At 35.3% G+C, this 16770-nt stretch overlaps 2 protein-coding genes across 6 annotated transcripts; both read right to left on the bottom strand.

Moving 5' to 3' along the window:
- Positions 1 to 1854: 1854 nt before the first annotated feature.
- Positions 1855 to 13284, bottom strand: LOC144442428 (mitochondrial carnitine/acylcarnitine carrier protein-like). Of its 3 annotated transcripts, none has more exons than XR_013481636.1 (9): positions 12036 to 12400; positions 9588 to 9680; positions 9091 to 9218; positions 8160 to 8250; positions 7780 to 7900; positions 7306 to 7378; positions 5657 to 5766; positions 4391 to 5131; positions 1855 to 3009 (listed from the first exon to the last, which is right to left on the bottom strand). XR_013481636.1 is itself a non-coding variant. In XM_078131790.1 (9 exons), exons 1-9 carry the CDS (start codon positions 13206 to 13208, stop codon positions 2947 to 2949), a joined length of 858 nt encoding a protein of 285 aa, XP_077987916.1. In that variant the 5' UTR covers positions 13209 to 13284; the 3' UTR covers positions 1855 to 2946. The 3 variants fall into 3 exon arrangements, 2 of the variants coding, with proteins under 2 accessions (XP_077987916.1, XP_077987903.1); XM_078131790.1 differs by lacking the exon at positions 12036 to 12400 and adding an exon at positions 13155 to 13284 and having other exon boundaries at positions 5007 to 5131; XM_078131777.1 differs by having other exon boundaries at positions 5007 to 5131; positions 12036 to 12397.
- LOC144442444 (glyoxalase domain-containing protein 5-like) lies at positions 13055 to 16699 on the bottom strand. Of its 3 annotated transcripts, XM_078131810.1 has the most exons (5): positions 16556 to 16699; positions 16055 to 16116; positions 15157 to 15305; positions 13935 to 14218; positions 13055 to 13364 (listed from the first exon to the last, which is right to left on the bottom strand). In XM_078131810.1, the coding sequence occupies exons 4-5, from the start codon at positions 14208 to 14210 to the stop codon at positions 13248 to 13250; spliced, it is 393 nt and encodes a 130-aa protein (XP_077987936.1). In that variant the 5' UTR covers positions 14211 to 14218; positions 15157 to 15305; positions 16055 to 16116; positions 16556 to 16699; the 3' UTR covers positions 13055 to 13247. The 3 variants fall into 3 exon arrangements, with proteins under 3 accessions (XP_077987936.1, XP_077987945.1, XP_077987929.1); XM_078131819.1 differs by lacking the exon at positions 16055 to 16116 and having other exon boundaries at positions 16556 to 16683; XM_078131803.1 differs by lacking the exons at positions 15157 to 15305; positions 16055 to 16116 and having other exon boundaries at positions 13228 to 13364; positions 16556 to 16631.
- Between the last annotated feature and the right edge of the window lie 71 nt (positions 16700 to 16770).

Genomic DNA, 16770 nt, shown 5'->3' with positions numbered 1-16770 from the left:
TCTAGCCGCTTTCACAACATCAGATTTTAATCAGATTGGGAAACAACGTTTTTGGTTGCATATTATGTGTAAAACTGTACATAACATTGCTTGTCAACCTTTTTTGAGGTGATAACTGGTAGATTTATGCACTTCTGAATGATGTGGAACTGTCCTTATGGAACAAGGTTATCAAATAATACCTTTATATATGGATTCGTTGTAGTCCTTTCTATCATCATGCAATTTAGGATGTTTTGGACCCAAATATTTTGAGCATCAGAAAACAATAAATGCATTTTATAGTTACATACAACAACCAAGTTCAAAATTTCACATTACCATTTCAAACTTATAAAGTATATGTGGCACATGATAGTAATTATTAACATTTATAACACATCCTTTTTATACAGCCTTCAGTGATTGGCTTAGCCATGTCATGTGATATGGACAAGTAACCCATAGTGTCCTGAATTTGGATACAAACGGTAATTCGTGTTCTATTTTCCATAGGCACTATATACGAGTTCTAGCCCCCCCCCCCCCCACTGATTTGCTTTGACTCTGGAAAAAATATGTGCCTACGAATGTGATGCGTTAAAATATTATTGCCTGGCCTTATTCAGGTAGGCATCTAGTGGGCATCATATTACCCCTAGTGCTGTTTAATATGTAGCAACCATTTTCCTTGGATTTCAGCCTTGGGTAATAGTTGTTGCATGACATCCCTAGGGGTACTATGTATCTACTAGTGTCCTCATTGCCAGGCAATAAAGTGTATATTGTGTAGTACTGCTGTAGTTATATATTTCAATGACACAAAACATCCTCATTGAACAATCTCTTGGGGGGAAGTGTATGAAATGGAAGCTCTAAAATTATACAACACTTTGTGAAAAGATTTTATTGTACTTTCACTTACTACCAAAATTAAGAGACCTTTAACTTCCTTTTCAACAGAGAATATGTATTGTAAAGCTGTAAAAAATTATTGTCAAGGACAAATATTACTTTTTATTTGTATGTCCAACTTACAAAGAACTTAGAACCATTTATATACCACTCTATTGGAGAGCTAATCCTAGCGATTACAATCTCATCACAAGACCAGGACTTAGTCTTGAAATTGCCTCTGTATTTATCAAATGCATTCAAAAGATGCAAAATTTATGTGTTATCAAGATTATAACTTGGTTAGTTTGTTATCTTTATGGATTCTAACTTTTATATCGTAAAGACACTGACCTTTCTACATGGTTTGTGTTACAGTGTATATTGATCTGTATGCTGGGCTGAGGCCTAGTACTGAAAGAAACTGAACTTGAACATTTTGCAAAAAGACATCATTGGACTATTAGTATTACGGTAACGTACTACCAAATTAAGAGAGTATTGAGTTTCAATTAGCTTTTTACACCTCCTAAAAGTTTTGTTGTTGTTACAAATTGCACACACACACACACACGCACACACACAGATCTGATCGCACACAAGCACATACAATGTTACACTTGATCTCACTGTGTACACAAATCAACAGCACTGAGAAGGAAGATTAAAAAACAAAACTGTTTCCACTTTAATATTTTATGTGCATGCATCGGTGTCTGTATTTTGTTTATGCAATTTGTAACAATGTGTGAGACATAAAAATCATGGTGAAACCTAACTCTATACTCCCTCTCTTCTCTGTCTCTTTCTCTCTTTTGGTAGTACATTGTAAATGCTAAAAGCCACTCTGCGCATTTTATAAAATATATTCTTAGAGCTGTATTTTTAATAAACACCCAACATATCACAATTCTAGTTGTAGAGATTACAGCTAAGGACTAGGATTATAAAGAGACACAACACATGGTTTAACAATACCCATTGGAAATTTATTTCAATTCAATTTGTTTTAATTTTAATTGTACATGGAAATAAACAGAAATAACATGAAGTTTCATTTGTTCTTGATATATACAACTTGACATGAAATATTACTCAGAGAACCAGGCAGTTTTGCTAGGTAACTTAGAGAACCAGGCAGTTTTGCTAGGTAACTTAGAGAAACAGACAGTTTTGCTAGGTAACTTAGAGAAACAGACAGTTTTGCTAGGTAACTTACACATGTTTAATATGTTGAACACTGCATGTTTCAACCCCAGATGGCAAGGATTACTTTATTTCATCCATATTGATCTGATTCTAAGAGTTACTTAGGGATGAAGCATTAACTTTAGGATTATTTCACATGACATATTTTGTGGAACTGGTTTATGTCCATGGGGCCTAATAATACCCTATTATATGGGTTTCACTAATTAGACTTTCTTGAAATTATAGACATACAGGTCAAGGCCAGGAGACAGTTAACACCCCCTCCCCTCCCCATGGCCTTGATACCCGTACCTTGTTCTGGAAGAACCATGGGGACACATGCAAAATGAGCGTACTTTCACTTCAACTAATTTCAAGACTTTGTTGCCAATCGTCATAAGACATATATGATATCCATAATACTACATCTGAGAAAGTAGCATAACATCTGTCTTTTTGTACTTACTGCACCAGAACCTTTCATTTATCTGAATGGCATGTATACCTTAAAATGTGAAAAGCTATCCCAGCAAATCTAACCGATAATCTGATGCGAATACTATGAACAAGTTACATGAAACACCAAAGAACTTCTAAAGTTGGTGCAACTATAAGTTTACCCTGATAAACACACCTGGACAATTTGACATTTCATTCAAATTACATTCAACATTAAAACCAATTCAGATATAATCAAATGACACAAATCTACATGCATGTGTAAATACAAAATACAACGTTTTTCCCAACCACCAGTATTGGGTAAATACCTAGTAGGTAGAAAATAATTATAAAATGCAATACTTTTAGAGGTTAAACGTCCAACAAGTTTCTACCCATGTGCATTGAGCTGGTTCTAACATTCTAATATACTTTGCTGTGTTACAAATTTGGGGCAACACTATTCAGGAATTTCATAGCTACTTCAAATCCCAAGAAACACGCCTGCAAATAAAAGGAAAGTACACAGACACAATCATTAATAGGTGCTGACTTGTGAAAACAATGTTACTGGTAATAGTCATGGCTTTCATAAGACAAAATAAAAAAACTGTGTGTTTCTGATAACCCGACCGACTAGTTTAAACCACCCTAAACATTTTCGAAACATTTAAAAGAGAAAGATAATTTTTTTTGTCTTTTTGACCTTCATGCATGTCTGTTTTCTTTCCCCAGTGATGTCTGTACATATTTCATCAAACTATCCCAGAAGGGGTATTCTGACTAACATTTCGTTTGTTTTTTTTGTCAAAGCAATATTTTTTTTCAAAAATAAACAAATTAAAAAAAAATAAAATAAAATCCTGACCAACCTACCCTATTCTCTGAGGCCATGTTATTGGAAATATACAATTATTTTTAAGTACATGAGTATTCGTCTTACAAAAATATCATCAGATAGATATGTAATCTCCTAAATACATCTCACTGTTTGAAACAGATATCGATAATATTTGAATGCCATGCAATGATGATTGATTTCTGAGTTATTTAACATGAATGATAACCTGCCAATTCCAAACCTGGGTCCAAAGTAAACCTCTCAATTAGTCAGCACAATTTATGCAATTCAAAACATGGAATTCTGTGCCAATGGCAATAAGAAAAACAGACAAAAAGAAAGCAGTATCTTTTGAGGGAATGATCTCTATATTTCTGCTTTTGTAATTGTTTTGTATATATACTTTTTATCTAGTTTTAGTTATATTTCTTTTTGTTGCTAGATTCAGAGTGCTTCCATATATTTATATAATTCTGCCACCAACATATTACAATCTCATTATTTAGAAAGAGATGTATTTTTGTAGTTATTAACTCATGCTTCAAATTTGTCTTCCTGTAATTTACATGTAAGTCTGGTCCATGGACTTTGATTAGTTCCTTGGGCACTATTGTCATGGTCTTCATCAAAATGTTTTTCTTTCACTTTCAAAGTTTGTATACTTGGTTTTCTCTTTTTGGTGGAATGAATTTCAATTGCAGTTCAATTTATAGGTTTTCCAAAGCGAAAGCACTGTTCGCATATGAGATGAATTATTGCCAAGAGGTTTGATACGACTCTGACGTGCTGCAAGGGTACTCTCACCTACTTCTATTCAGTGCAACTGTAACTGTCAAAATACTTATTCTGTTAATAGTTAGGCAGCAATTTGTTTAACAAAGTGAAATGATAGTTTTGAATAACTTACTATGTGGATCTGATTTTGATGAAATGTTGTCCTAGGTTTAACACTCTCTAGGTTACACTACAGTGAACTCTAAACATTGGCGTAATATGGCATTCATGCCCTGAGTATGACTGGTTTGATAACTTAGTACTACTTACTGCATTAGCTGGGAATGCCCTGAGCATGACTGGTTTGATAACTTAGTACTACCTCCTGCATTAGCTGGGAATGCACTGAGTATGACTGGTTTGATAACTTAGTACTACCTCCTGCATTAGCTGGGAATGCCCTGAGCATGACTGGTTTGATAACTTAGTACTACCTCCTGCATTAGCTGGGAATGCACTGAGTATGACTGGTTTGATAACTTAGTACTACCTCCTGCATTAGCTGGGAATGCCCTGAGCATGACTGGTTTGATAACTTAGTACTACCTCCTGCATTAGCTGGGAATGTCCTGAGTATGACTGGTTTGATAACTTAGTACTACTTACTGCATTAGCTGGGAATGTCCTGAGTATGACTGGTTTGAATACTTAGTACTACTTACTGCATTAGCTGGGAATGTCCTGAGTATGACTGGTTTGATAACTTAGTACTACTTACTGCATTAGCTGGGAATGTCCTGAGTATGACTGGTTTGAATACTTAGTACTACTTACTGCATTAGCTGGGAATGTCCTGAGTATGACTGGTTTGATAACTTAGTACTACTTACTGCATTAGCTGGGAATGCCCTGAGTATGACTGGTTTGATAACTTAGTACTACTTACTGCATTAGCTGGGAATGCCCTGAGCATGACTGGTGTGACACCCTTATAGATGGCTAGAACGCCTTCATTCCTAACCAGATCCATGAACACACTACGGATACCATTTGGATACTTTCCTTCTGGAGCTATGTCGGATGAAAAAAATGACATGAAAACGTTTATAGAAGAAAGAGGACTGGACAGAAAGTTTTTACAAACCTATTGCTGGAATACAGTGAAGTGTTTTCTAGTGTTTACACAAGGGAAACTTTTACATTACTTACAAATATCATGGTATACTGATATCAGTACATGTACCTTTGTGTTTTTGAATTGTATGAAACAACATTCAATTCGTCTTTATGTCATAATTGTGTTTTTTTTGTATAAATGAGAATATTTTTATATTTGTAGTGTCAATTTCTCTTTGGTATGGCTACATTTCTGTTTCTTATACTATTGTGATATCTCTACATGCATGTTTTTGTTTGTAAAAGAATAAAACTGCAAGGTTGGCACCATTAAATAATTATATTGTTATTTTCAACATGTCCAATATTTTTACTACTGACAGCCTTCTTCATCTGGAAATGAGGCCATGTAATATCCATGTCTTTAAAGTCCTATGTCTTTGATGAAGAAGATTTCCTTTAGCATTTGATTTGACTTACCAGTCTGGAGTCTTGATTTGAGAGTATCTGGTGGAATAGCTACCAACCAATTAAAGACACCTGCCATACCACCAGCAAATAATGTACTTCCTACACTCAGGTCATTGGGGCTGTAGTAAAGAAAACATGACTTATTATCTTCAATATCATAGACATCATATTCTTTATCAACAATAATGATATTTGTAATGACCTCAGTCCTGGCATTGAGTCTAGTTTTATTATAAATGTACAAACACACAACTTCAAACACCAAAGCTTACTTGAAAAGGTAGTGGTTTACAATTTTTGATTTAACATGAAACAAGATATTATCTGCAAGAATGAATATTCATGGCCCTCGGTTCTAGTACAACCCTGATGATGTGTTGGCGAAAATATGGGATTTGCTTCCAAGAATTGTTTTGACTCTGAGTAGAAATTTCATTATTCAGATAATATTTGATGGACATATCATAAAATGAATATAATTTTTTTTAAAATTTAAATTAAAAAAAGTAAAAAATTAAGAAATTGAATATGAAATAAAATTGGGGATATCATTTTGTAGACTGTCGACAGTCGTTTGTGCCTTTTTTTGCTACATTTCATATAAATCAAAGTCGTCGCCTCGCTTTGTACCACTGGTTAATGCATACTGATAGGAACTGCAATTGCCGAAGCTCGTGCCTCCGGCACTTGCTGATCAGTACATGGTTATAGTATTGCTCCGGATCGGAGTGAGGCAACGACTTTAGTTTTAGATAAAACGTAGCAAAAAGGCACGAACGACTGTCGACAGTCTAATCATTTTGTTGAGCTTATAATACCTAACCTCTGACCTCTCAACTTGTACAGTTAAAACTGGTTTCATTTGTAAAGAATGTAGTAAATACAAAAGTTTTCTTTATCTATGACTGCAATATCTGATCACAGTATGTTTCTTACCCCTAGTCACAACTATGGAGGCTTTGCTGTGAGAAATGATCATGGTTTATCCTAGTCTGCAAGGTACACCATGACATGGTGGCATCACATATTGGCCAACCCCTATGAGGAGCAGGCTGGTGAGGCTGGCGCAACGCAATGTATCTTACAATATAGGTTCATGTAAATACATCAAAATACGACTTCAAACAATCATCGGAGTACCTTAAACTCTACCTCTGTGTATACTTGTCAGAAGTTATACATCAAAACTGAAAAGTAGGCTTTACAATGTTTGCATTTTGACAAACTGTTTAACCCCTTTCACTTTTAGAAACTAAACATCATAATATATAATATACACAATGAGATAGTGGTTGATGGGGGAAGGAGAACCAATGTTGTGGTGCAAGTTGAAAAATATATGATTAACAGACATTCAGGTGAATAATCTAATCAATGCAATTGTGTCACAGTGCTGTAACATGCAAAGAAAGCATTCCAGAGTTCAGACACTGAGAAACTTTAAACTTGTAATACTAATATCTATATTCTTTCTTTTACATTTATTTGCTTAAAAGCCTGTAAAAATATGTAGGGAACGTCTTAAAAAAAACATATACAAGTATGTATAAACATACAGGTAGGTATCTTGATAAACTAGCAAAAAAAATGGCATTGTCCCAAGAAATATTAATCAAAGACAAAATCAAGAAAATGTTCAATAAAATGTTGAGTCTAACCCTTTCCCTGCAGGGGCCAGAGATTTCTTCAGCCACTCATACACCATAAAATACATGCCGCTAGCTGGTACATCTAACAGGGTAGGGACAAATAAAATGAAAGAAAATTTACACTCACGAATGTGCAAAAAATTACACAGTGCCATCTAATAATTTCTAGAATTTCAACTGCCAGCATGAAATATGGAGTGTATGTATGCATAGATACACAATGTAGTTGAAGGAATAAACAACACATTATCATCTCCATGTGTCATCTGTAGGGGCTTATAAAGCTGCCTGAATCAAAATTTGAAACTCTCAGCTTTTTTACAATAAAGAGTGTAATCAGTCACACACTGCTTCAAATAATCATCATTACCATTTATACAGACTTCTGCTGCTTATGTATCATAATATATGTACAAGAACAAAGGTCTAATTACAAAAAAACCCCCATCAATATCGGACAAAAGTGATCTGTTGGTATCGTACCTCTGAGGAGAGTTGCTATGGTGCCCTTGTAAACTCCTCTGAATAAGCCAGCTTCTCTGTACAACTGTCTGGCACAGTCAGCTGGACCTGCGTATTTAGCAGTACCCTGAGATTGTTGGATCTGCAATACAGCGTAATATAATATTAAGGTCAGAGGTGAAATGATATCTATTTGGCACAGCTCATTTTACCTCCAACAACCATCATATTAGTCTGTAAGGTATGCCGTGATGGGGCGCCCTCACACATCGTATGTACATTGTACCAATCATGTACAAATAAAATACTGGTTAGGTCTATTGACAAATGATGACAGAAAACACTATTCTGTTGAAATTATTTGGGTTTGGAAATTACCATGTGATAATATTTTGACTTACCTGAAGAAGGCACTTAATTCTTTCACCAGGAGCCATGATAACAGTTGTAAAAACACCAGCTAACATTCCAGCTTTAAATAACTGTGGATACCTGGATATTGAAATAAGGTCAGACAACTATATCAAAACTGGCACCAAGGTAATGCAGAACTTTTACTAATGCACAGCTGATCTACATTGTATTATAAAACTTTCTTTAGAAGACTAGATGCATGTAGATCTGTGCATGAGTAGTATACTGGCAAGGATACATGGATACACTTGCAAGCTTCATAAGTAAAGTTGGTAGTCATATAATGGGTACAAAGCAGTTTCTCTAAATTGTGAACTGCCGTATTTCTTAAGACCCACATACCTTTTTTTTTTTGGGGGGGGGAAGGGCTTATTACATGGTAAAGTTACATCTCTTTTTAGCAAATAGAAATTTCACAGAAACTTTTCTTATTAATGTTATCAATTTACTTGACTTTTTCTAACTACAATATGAAACTCTACACTCTGCAAGTATTTTTTGTATGCCAACAAATCCATTTGTTTGTTTTCTACACTTTGAAATATAAATATAATGTACAAGTACACAGACCTGCATGCTTTGTCTATATCTGCTGACTCTCTACAAAGGCATTGTCTCAATAAATGGTAGCAGCATTCAAAAGAGTACATGTTCTTGACTGAGTACACACTGTTGTCTTAGAATGATTCATATACCAGTATTTGCATCATAAACCAATGCATCTATTTGGAAATGATTATCTTTCACTTTCTAGAATCATAATATGATGGTATGACACTATGGCATCTGGTCTACAAAAAACACCACTTATAAGTGACTAAGAGGTGCATCTTTCTGACATTAAAATTCAGCTTTTGTGCTGAAGCTAAAAATCAGTATTTATCATATATTTATGATTTACTGGTGAAATAAACTTACGTGAGTTCTTCATTTGGATTCTTCTGTTGAAGTTTTTTACCAACTCCAAAACCAAAGAAACAGATTGCAAATATAGGAGCAACTCCAAGTAATGGAGCTGTCATGCCTTTATACAGACCTAAAAATCCCTGCCAAAAAAATAACAACTCAGCAAAATTAATACTTGAAGGACAAATTTAATAATTACTAGTAAACATTCTCTTTAGTATATTGCATAATCCACAGTCCCATAACTACGACTAGTACTAGGGAGCAAATGCATGTAGTATATAAGTATATAATGATTACAGATATGTTATTTATATGCAAATACATGTAAATGAATACAGACATGTTCCACATTGGGGTTATTTATATACAAATACATGTAAATGAGGACAGACATGTTATTCACATGCAAATACATGTAAACAAGTACAAACATGTTAATATTGTCACTATATCTTTAAATATGTACTGGCAAACGAAAAATGGTTCTCAATAAAACAACAACTTACTTCATTTCGCACTGTTTTGAGAGCACAGTCAAATGTTCCTTTGAACATAGGAGATTGTCCTGGAGCAGGCAACGGCTGGGTTTGAAGCCTGACCTGAAAAGTGATACCAACAAAACACAGTTAAATTTAGAATACTTCATGATTTCATTAGTTGCTTAACATATTCATATAAACAAGACCTTGTAGTATAGATATCTGATACCAAAAAACACAAGTTTTAGACATAAAATACATTACTTTAAATACTTTAAATTATTTGTTGTCTTCTCGAATGTTGTCAGTCACTGTCAAGTGAACTTGATTGCAGGATAACTTGGTCAGTATCCAAGGGAACAGGTCAATGAGAAATGTCATATCATGTATTTTAACATATTAAACTTGTGATTTTGCAAAAGAGCTATCCTTCCAAGTTCCTGTCAGACCTGGTATCATCAGAACAACCAAATATTATGTCATTTAAAATTTGAGGAAAATAACAACTATTATTACACTTCAACATTCTTTCACAAGCTGTCATTGGTCTGAATCAAATCACATGACTTTAAATAGACTACAACAATGACATTTTCTCATTCTCATGGTGACAAGGTTACAATGAGACTACATGCCAATTTCTTGCAGAGGTTGAACAAATAAAATTACAAATGAGTGGCAGGGGTACTTGAGTTCTTACAAATAATGTCATGTCTGCATTCAATAGTTATCTACAAGTACAATTTGGAAATCCACCATGAAAGGGAAATCTTTATATCAATGATGAATGATGAGTGGACATGTGAGTGATTGGATGAAAAGTGTACGTCACAGTGTAATAAAATTAATAACACATGCCCTCTGGCAATATCACAATTTAGTGCGTGCCCTCAGGCTGGCACTCTTTACCAATATTTTGATGATGCACCATCCTTTGCTTGGTCATCATCAACATTTTGGTAAAAGGGTGCCAACCCTTGTGCAGACACTAAGTTGTGACACTGAAATCACTGGCATTTGTTATTATTTAATTAAAATGTCAAACATTCACAGAGGTCAACTACAGTGTGTATTTACTCAATGAATGTTACTATTGTTGTTGATTGGGTGATGAGATTTCTGTTTTCACACTCCTGCTTTAATAACTTAAGGCAATATTGAATACTTAATTTATTGAAAAACATGTATAAAATTTTAGAGGCAAAAGTTCACCTGGCAGATTGCTATACACTTTTCTAAATCTGTCAGATTATGTTTTTTGATACGAGAGCTAGCCATGATGATATGCTATACACTTCTCGAAATCTGTCTATGTTTCTTGATACAAGAGCCATGATGGAAATAGAATTAATCTTCTTCAATTCATTTATACGACAGACTAATAATTGTCGATGTGGCCACAGACATTTTTTTACTTGTCTGTGATGTGGACATACAAAATAATATTATATAATTATAATATTAATAATAATCGGTCATAATCAGTAATACAATCACTAGTTCAATGGTAGGTTGGTTGGCAGACTTGGTTGCCGACGGACCAAGTCAGGACTCCATTTTGACAATATCCATCTCCCAAGCTTCCAAAGACACAGAACGATGTTTTATTATAGGGACATTGTCAGAATCACGTTCATTACACCGTTTGAAAGCAGGACAATGGTTGGCAACCTTCAGCGGGCTATCCCCAACAACACATTTTGCAAATGATTTGGACTAATTTTATTGGCCGAGTCTGCTGACAAGCGCTTGTCACCAGAACAATATGCTGCTGACAAGCGTGACCTTTGACACCCATTATGATGTGTTTTGGCGTCAAGTGTAAAACGTTCTTATTACCCTTGAAATTGATTGCACTTTATCACTTTATCAATCACCATCAGTTCTTAAAACTTTTAATTTACGTGTAATAGCTCCTGTTTTTTCCAACAACCGCGAAGTCCGCCGCGTACACACATGTACACTTCACCGCCTATAATGCTCCATGGCCATGGCCGCGTATGTGATGTAGTACTACGTGCAACGTGTAAACAGTAAAGGTAATTAATCTAAAACAACTAAAGTTTGTTGCATCAATAACATTCATTACACACACGTACGCTCGGCGCTTGTCACGAGAACAATATGCTGCTGACAAGCGCTTGTCACCAGACACTCCGAATTTTATTTGAAGACAGGTACAAAGGTTGAACTAAATTTTACTGGACTATGAACTTTTGGTGTACTGGCAACATCAATAGCCACATGTTAGCTTGATTACCGTCAATTAAGGTGTTAACGACAGCAAACTGTGCGTGAATGTGTGCTGGGTATGTAACATTACAACTTCTGTGTCATCGATAGTGAGGTCAACTTCAAGGGTGTACTCCTCCGGTGTAGTTGAATAATTTTGGGTGAACATCCCTCACCTACTTGGACGAACACGGTTTCTTTTTTTAAGAACATGATCATGATATATATATAAGTAATATTTACCTTAATTGTGTCTAGGGGGTGCCCAGTTATAACTAGGCATATCCCACCAAAGCCACCGGCGAGGAAATTTTTCGCCGGACTGATCTCCGCCATGTTGAATTGAAAGAAGTGATATGAATCTCGCCCTCAACGACTATAGGTGTCGTGCGACACACATGACACAAGCGCGAACAAGTGCGTTGACCCGTCGACCTTCGCTTCGCGATGCGATGCCCGCCTGGGCCAGATGCTGCACTCTACTGATCTCATCTGATCGCAAAATGATAGCTTTCAACGACTATTCCATTCTCTGGTTTTATAGTTGTAAAATGATTCACGATTAACAACGAAAATTGATATCATTAATGACATTATAATATTATTGTTGATGATGTTAACTTTTTATCTCTATACCTTCATTACAAGAAAGGGTCATCTGGTTAACACACACACACACACACACACACACACACACACGTAGGTACACGTAGGTAGAGAGAATGTGAGAGAGGCAGACGGAGACAGAGGGACACACGGAGAGACATACAGAGAGACTGGGGAGAGAAAGACGGGTCTAGACAGAAAGACTGAGATAAAATTGGGTGACCCTAAAACGAATGACAACCCGAATGACGGAAAACGAATGACAGTATTTCCAGTATGTAAACAATGGAATGACACCCTTTTCTACATTCAGTTAGTTGAATGACACCCTCTTCACAGAACGTAAATCGGTCGGTAAACGTAAATGCAAATGATAAAACGTTAGGACGAATTTGAGTACTAGTACTAGTATCCTATTTCATAACAGATTAATCACTATGTTGTCCCCAGAACAATCTCGCGTTTACATGTAAAGATTTTTTGGTTTGAAAAGGCCAATTATCATGACGTCATGAAAAAAAACCCCGGCCCATATACTGCATTGCCTTGTATTCTTCTTGAAGTGGACTGCAATGCGAAAGAAAACATAAATGTAAACCCACAAAGATGGTGAATGATGGTTTTTATAAGTACAAAGTAATGAATATAAATAAGTAAAATCATAGTGTCACAGTTTCTATTTTTAATTTCTGATTACGGAAAAATAGGTATTTTCAAAAATATTCGACGAAAGTACATGACAAGTCTTTAGCTTACATTTTGTAAAAATGATATCACTACTCCATGGCTCACTGTACGTCCTTTGCACATGCATGTCAGATTGTGTTATCGTTTTTATGCAAGTAACAATTAATAAGTTGAAATCTCGACCAGATTCTGATCAGGGTCTCTGATATACACTGACTGAATTGGTCCTAATGCTCCAGTTCTCATCACTGGACCTTCCTCAATTACTACATCACACTTCTAAAAGCAAAAAAGGAGAAATTAAACGTCAACGTTAGCCACGAAACTAGTTACAAAAAGTATAGGACTGTGTAAACGAATAAAAAAGAGGTTTCTCTCGTATCTCAGACCACAAAAAGATTTCTTAGTGGTCTGAGTAGTCTCGGAAGAGGCGCCTAAACTGGCAAACAAACAAACAAACAAACAAACAAACAAACAAACAAACAATGGAAGGTTATTGAGTCACTTTTGACAAGTACAAATACTTAAAACTTGTGACGACAATTCTTGTATAAGCTTTATTGACCACGATGAAGTATTCAAATTAAATGTGTTATGTGCGACAAATCTACTTATTATTAATGTCAATTATAAATTAACTGTCCAAATGTTTAATATAGTAAATCCACATCTTTCAAATATGGCACTATAGCAACACACATCTTCTGAAAGTTTCAAGTTGCAATCCACAACTTCCAAACATTTGCTATATAGAAAGTTACAACACACATTTTCCAAATAGTTACTATAGCAACCCATACAGAAAGAAAGAAGAATAACAAACCAGACACAAAGGTAATAAGATTTTACCTTAAGATGTTCAATAACTTCACTGATAGTATTTGATGTGATAAGACAAATATCAATCGCTCCCGGAATTGGTCTCTTGGCTTTCGGTTCAAATTCTTTTCCTTGTTCATGTAAGTTGAATTTTTGATTTCCGAATTTAAGAGCTTTTCTGTTGCCTTTAAAAGTAAGAGTTTCCATTCCAAGTACTGCGGTATAGAATGTTATAGTGTCTTCGATACTTTTGACAGTCAAAACTATGTGATCAATACGATCGATTTTAATTCCTGGTGTCGCCATCGTTGTATCTAAAATATAGGAAATGTTAAACACAATAATGCATTTGTGTGGAAAAACTATAACAGTACGGTGAATCTGAAAGGGGCTTCATACGCAGAGGGTTTGCTAAACCTGAGACCACAAGGTTGAACGACGGACATATATAATTGTAGCGTTAGTTTTGAATTTTATTTTATTCTTATTTTGAGTTTTTCAGTTCTGGGGTTTTAGTGTTACGAAAAAAAGCTCAAAAATAAAAAAGAAAACACTAAAATTCAAAACTAACGTTAAAATGTAAAGTCATGAAGATGTACTGAGGGTGAGGTGAAGCACATGCACAGCGCCACCATGAGGTCAGTTTTACAAAATTATTCACAGTACTACCATACACTACAACTACGCAAAATGGACTTGTGCATTTTGACTTTATACATAGTGACCCTACTACAGCTATATATAATGTGAGTTATCAGGACACATTGAAAATGTAAGAATATTGGTACTACATATCATATGTATGTGGTATAATACGGCATAGGGGTGTAGTATTTCTTAGAGTGCTGTTTTCTTTTACATTTTCCCTACCTTTATGGAAAGATCACTAAGTTATCTTCTGCTAGTATAAAACGTATATTGATACATTTGTAGTAGCAGGATTCAAAAGCAATAATACGTGCCCCTGTGCAATACCGGTACATTTGGGGTTAAATGTGTGAAGATATAGTGTACCATATGCATATCATGACACAGTTCTCGTCCCTTTGGAATACCCCTGGTCACCATATATCATAATGTGCGTACAGTGATTATTTAAAAGTGTGAAACCCACCACAGCTGATACCATTACATGTATTAATGTAAGTATTACTATATAGTATAAAATTTTGTTTTTGTGTGGTGTCCGGGTGAGGTGTAAACCCCTATGCTAAATCTATAGGCATCTAGGACAGTGTTTAAAATAGTTTACCGTCGTTTTGATGTACACCAATGATTTTTAAGGCACCGTCTTCATCGATTTCAGAGCGAACGTTCTGAAGTATACCGCATACAAGTATAGTGTGTCATAATAACTCTTCTTGTGTACTATAGCACAGCAAAAGCTCTGAGCAAATGCGTCTGTAAAGAAGACAAATCACTTGTCACAAATAAAGGTCAGGTGACCTGTTAGGTCGTACTTGCAGGTCAAAGGTTGGTGAGACAGATATCTACATAAAGCCAGGTAGGCTTGCATTGTATCTCCAAATAGAATCATGCTCTCTGTATCTGCATCTGTAGCTGTACATGTGTTATTCACTCATATGAAAAAAATGTTTCCTTTCATATTTTATATTCTTTTTAAATCAATATTTTAATGACGTATGTCATCACCAGTGGTCATGATGGTTAGATTCCTGATTTTATAGGGTTATAAATACCTAGTCATATTAGAGTTGTATATAGGCTATGGGCCTATATCTTAGAATCTTATTTCAAGTAGGGCGGTTATTCGTTCTACCGGCTATTTCCTGGTGGAAAAATATTAAGCTTTATATTTCAGATAAATTAATACCGTGAGTGGTTAATATTGTGTCTCGTGCACCGTGTGTACATTTAGATAACATGCAAACATAATATAACTAACGGGTTCATGTCACGTCCTGCCTGTTACAACTGTCCGGGTGATTTGTCGCTGAATGCAACACCGGTGATTTGCAAGCATTGCACTAAGACCGGTCAGCCTTGGGGTCTCAAAATATACCATTGTATACATTGGCAATATAGCTAGGCTTATTGTGTATGAACTTTTGCTGACGACGGTCGTTGCTTTGTTGAATAGCGGACTTTTGTATAAGGTAAGTATCACAGTACAGACAAACAACTCTTACTTTAATGACGTCATGCAACTTTCGTATACAATGTTTGATCTGTCAAAGTTTCCTGCATTCACCTGCGGGATCGGGAAAAGGCATAATGTACTCGTAAATGTGAATGTAATACACAAGCTACAGCTGTAATGTCCCAACAACAAGAACAAACTAATTGAAAGAAATAAACATTTCTTTAAAAAGCAGTACAACATTTACATATAAAATATACTGGTATGAAAATAACAGACCATGGTGCATTACATGTGAATAAATAAAGTAATCAACAGTGTCAGTGATGAATTTCAAAGATTTATGAATGAATGAATGAATGAATGAATGAATGAATGAACGAACGAACGAACGAACGAACGAACGAACGAACGAATCAATCAATCAATCAATCAATCAATCAATCAATCAATCAATCAATCAATCAATCAATCAATCAATCAATCAATCAATCAATCAATCAATCAATCAATCAATCAATCAATCAATCAATCAAAACGTGTTTCTTACTGTAGGCTAAACAGGATATCATATTTTCATTGCACCAATCTCTTCCATATTGGCAAATGAATTAATAAACCATCATTTCCATACATGTTTTTTCCACTAGGTACATTACCCTGTAATACATTGCGACGTTTCGAGAAATACCGCTGACGCATTTCCTTTTACGTAGAACACTCCCGTGTAGGGATAGGAAGGATTGACCATCCACCAATCAATGA

This window comes from Glandiceps talaboti, chromosome 1 (assembly GCF_964340395.1).
Source record: "Glandiceps talaboti chromosome 1, keGlaTala1.1, whole genome shotgun sequence".
Lineage (NCBI taxonomy): Eukaryota > Metazoa > Hemichordata > Enteropneusta > Spengelidae > Glandiceps > Glandiceps talaboti.
Note: the sequence above shows the minus strand (reverse complement) of the source record. Positions and strands in the feature narration are given on the sequence as shown.

Coding starts and splice junctions, on each gene's coding strand:
- LOC144442428 (XM_078131777.1), bottom strand. CDS start 12,128: ATGGCGGAGATCAGTCCGGCGAAAAATTTCCTCGCCGGTGGCTTTGGT. Junction 9,681..12,035: donor ACCCCCTAGACACAATTAAG/GTAAATATTACT, acceptor ATCACTTTTCAG/GTCAGGCTTCAAACCCAGCC. Junction 3,010..5,006: donor GGGCATTCCCAGCTAATGCA/GTAAGTAGTACT, acceptor TTTTATTTGCAG/GCGTGTTTCTTGGGATTTGA.
- LOC144442444 (XM_078131803.1), bottom strand. CDS start 16,577: ATGATATCCTGTTTAGCCTACA. Junction 14,219..16,555: donor GATATCCTGTTTAGCCTACA/GTAAGAAACACG, acceptor CCTATATTTTAG/ATACAACGATGGCGACACCA. Junction 13,365..13,934: donor AAGTTATTGAACATCTTAAG/GTAAAATCTTAT, acceptor TTTTGCTTTTAG/AAGTGTGATGTAGTAATTGA.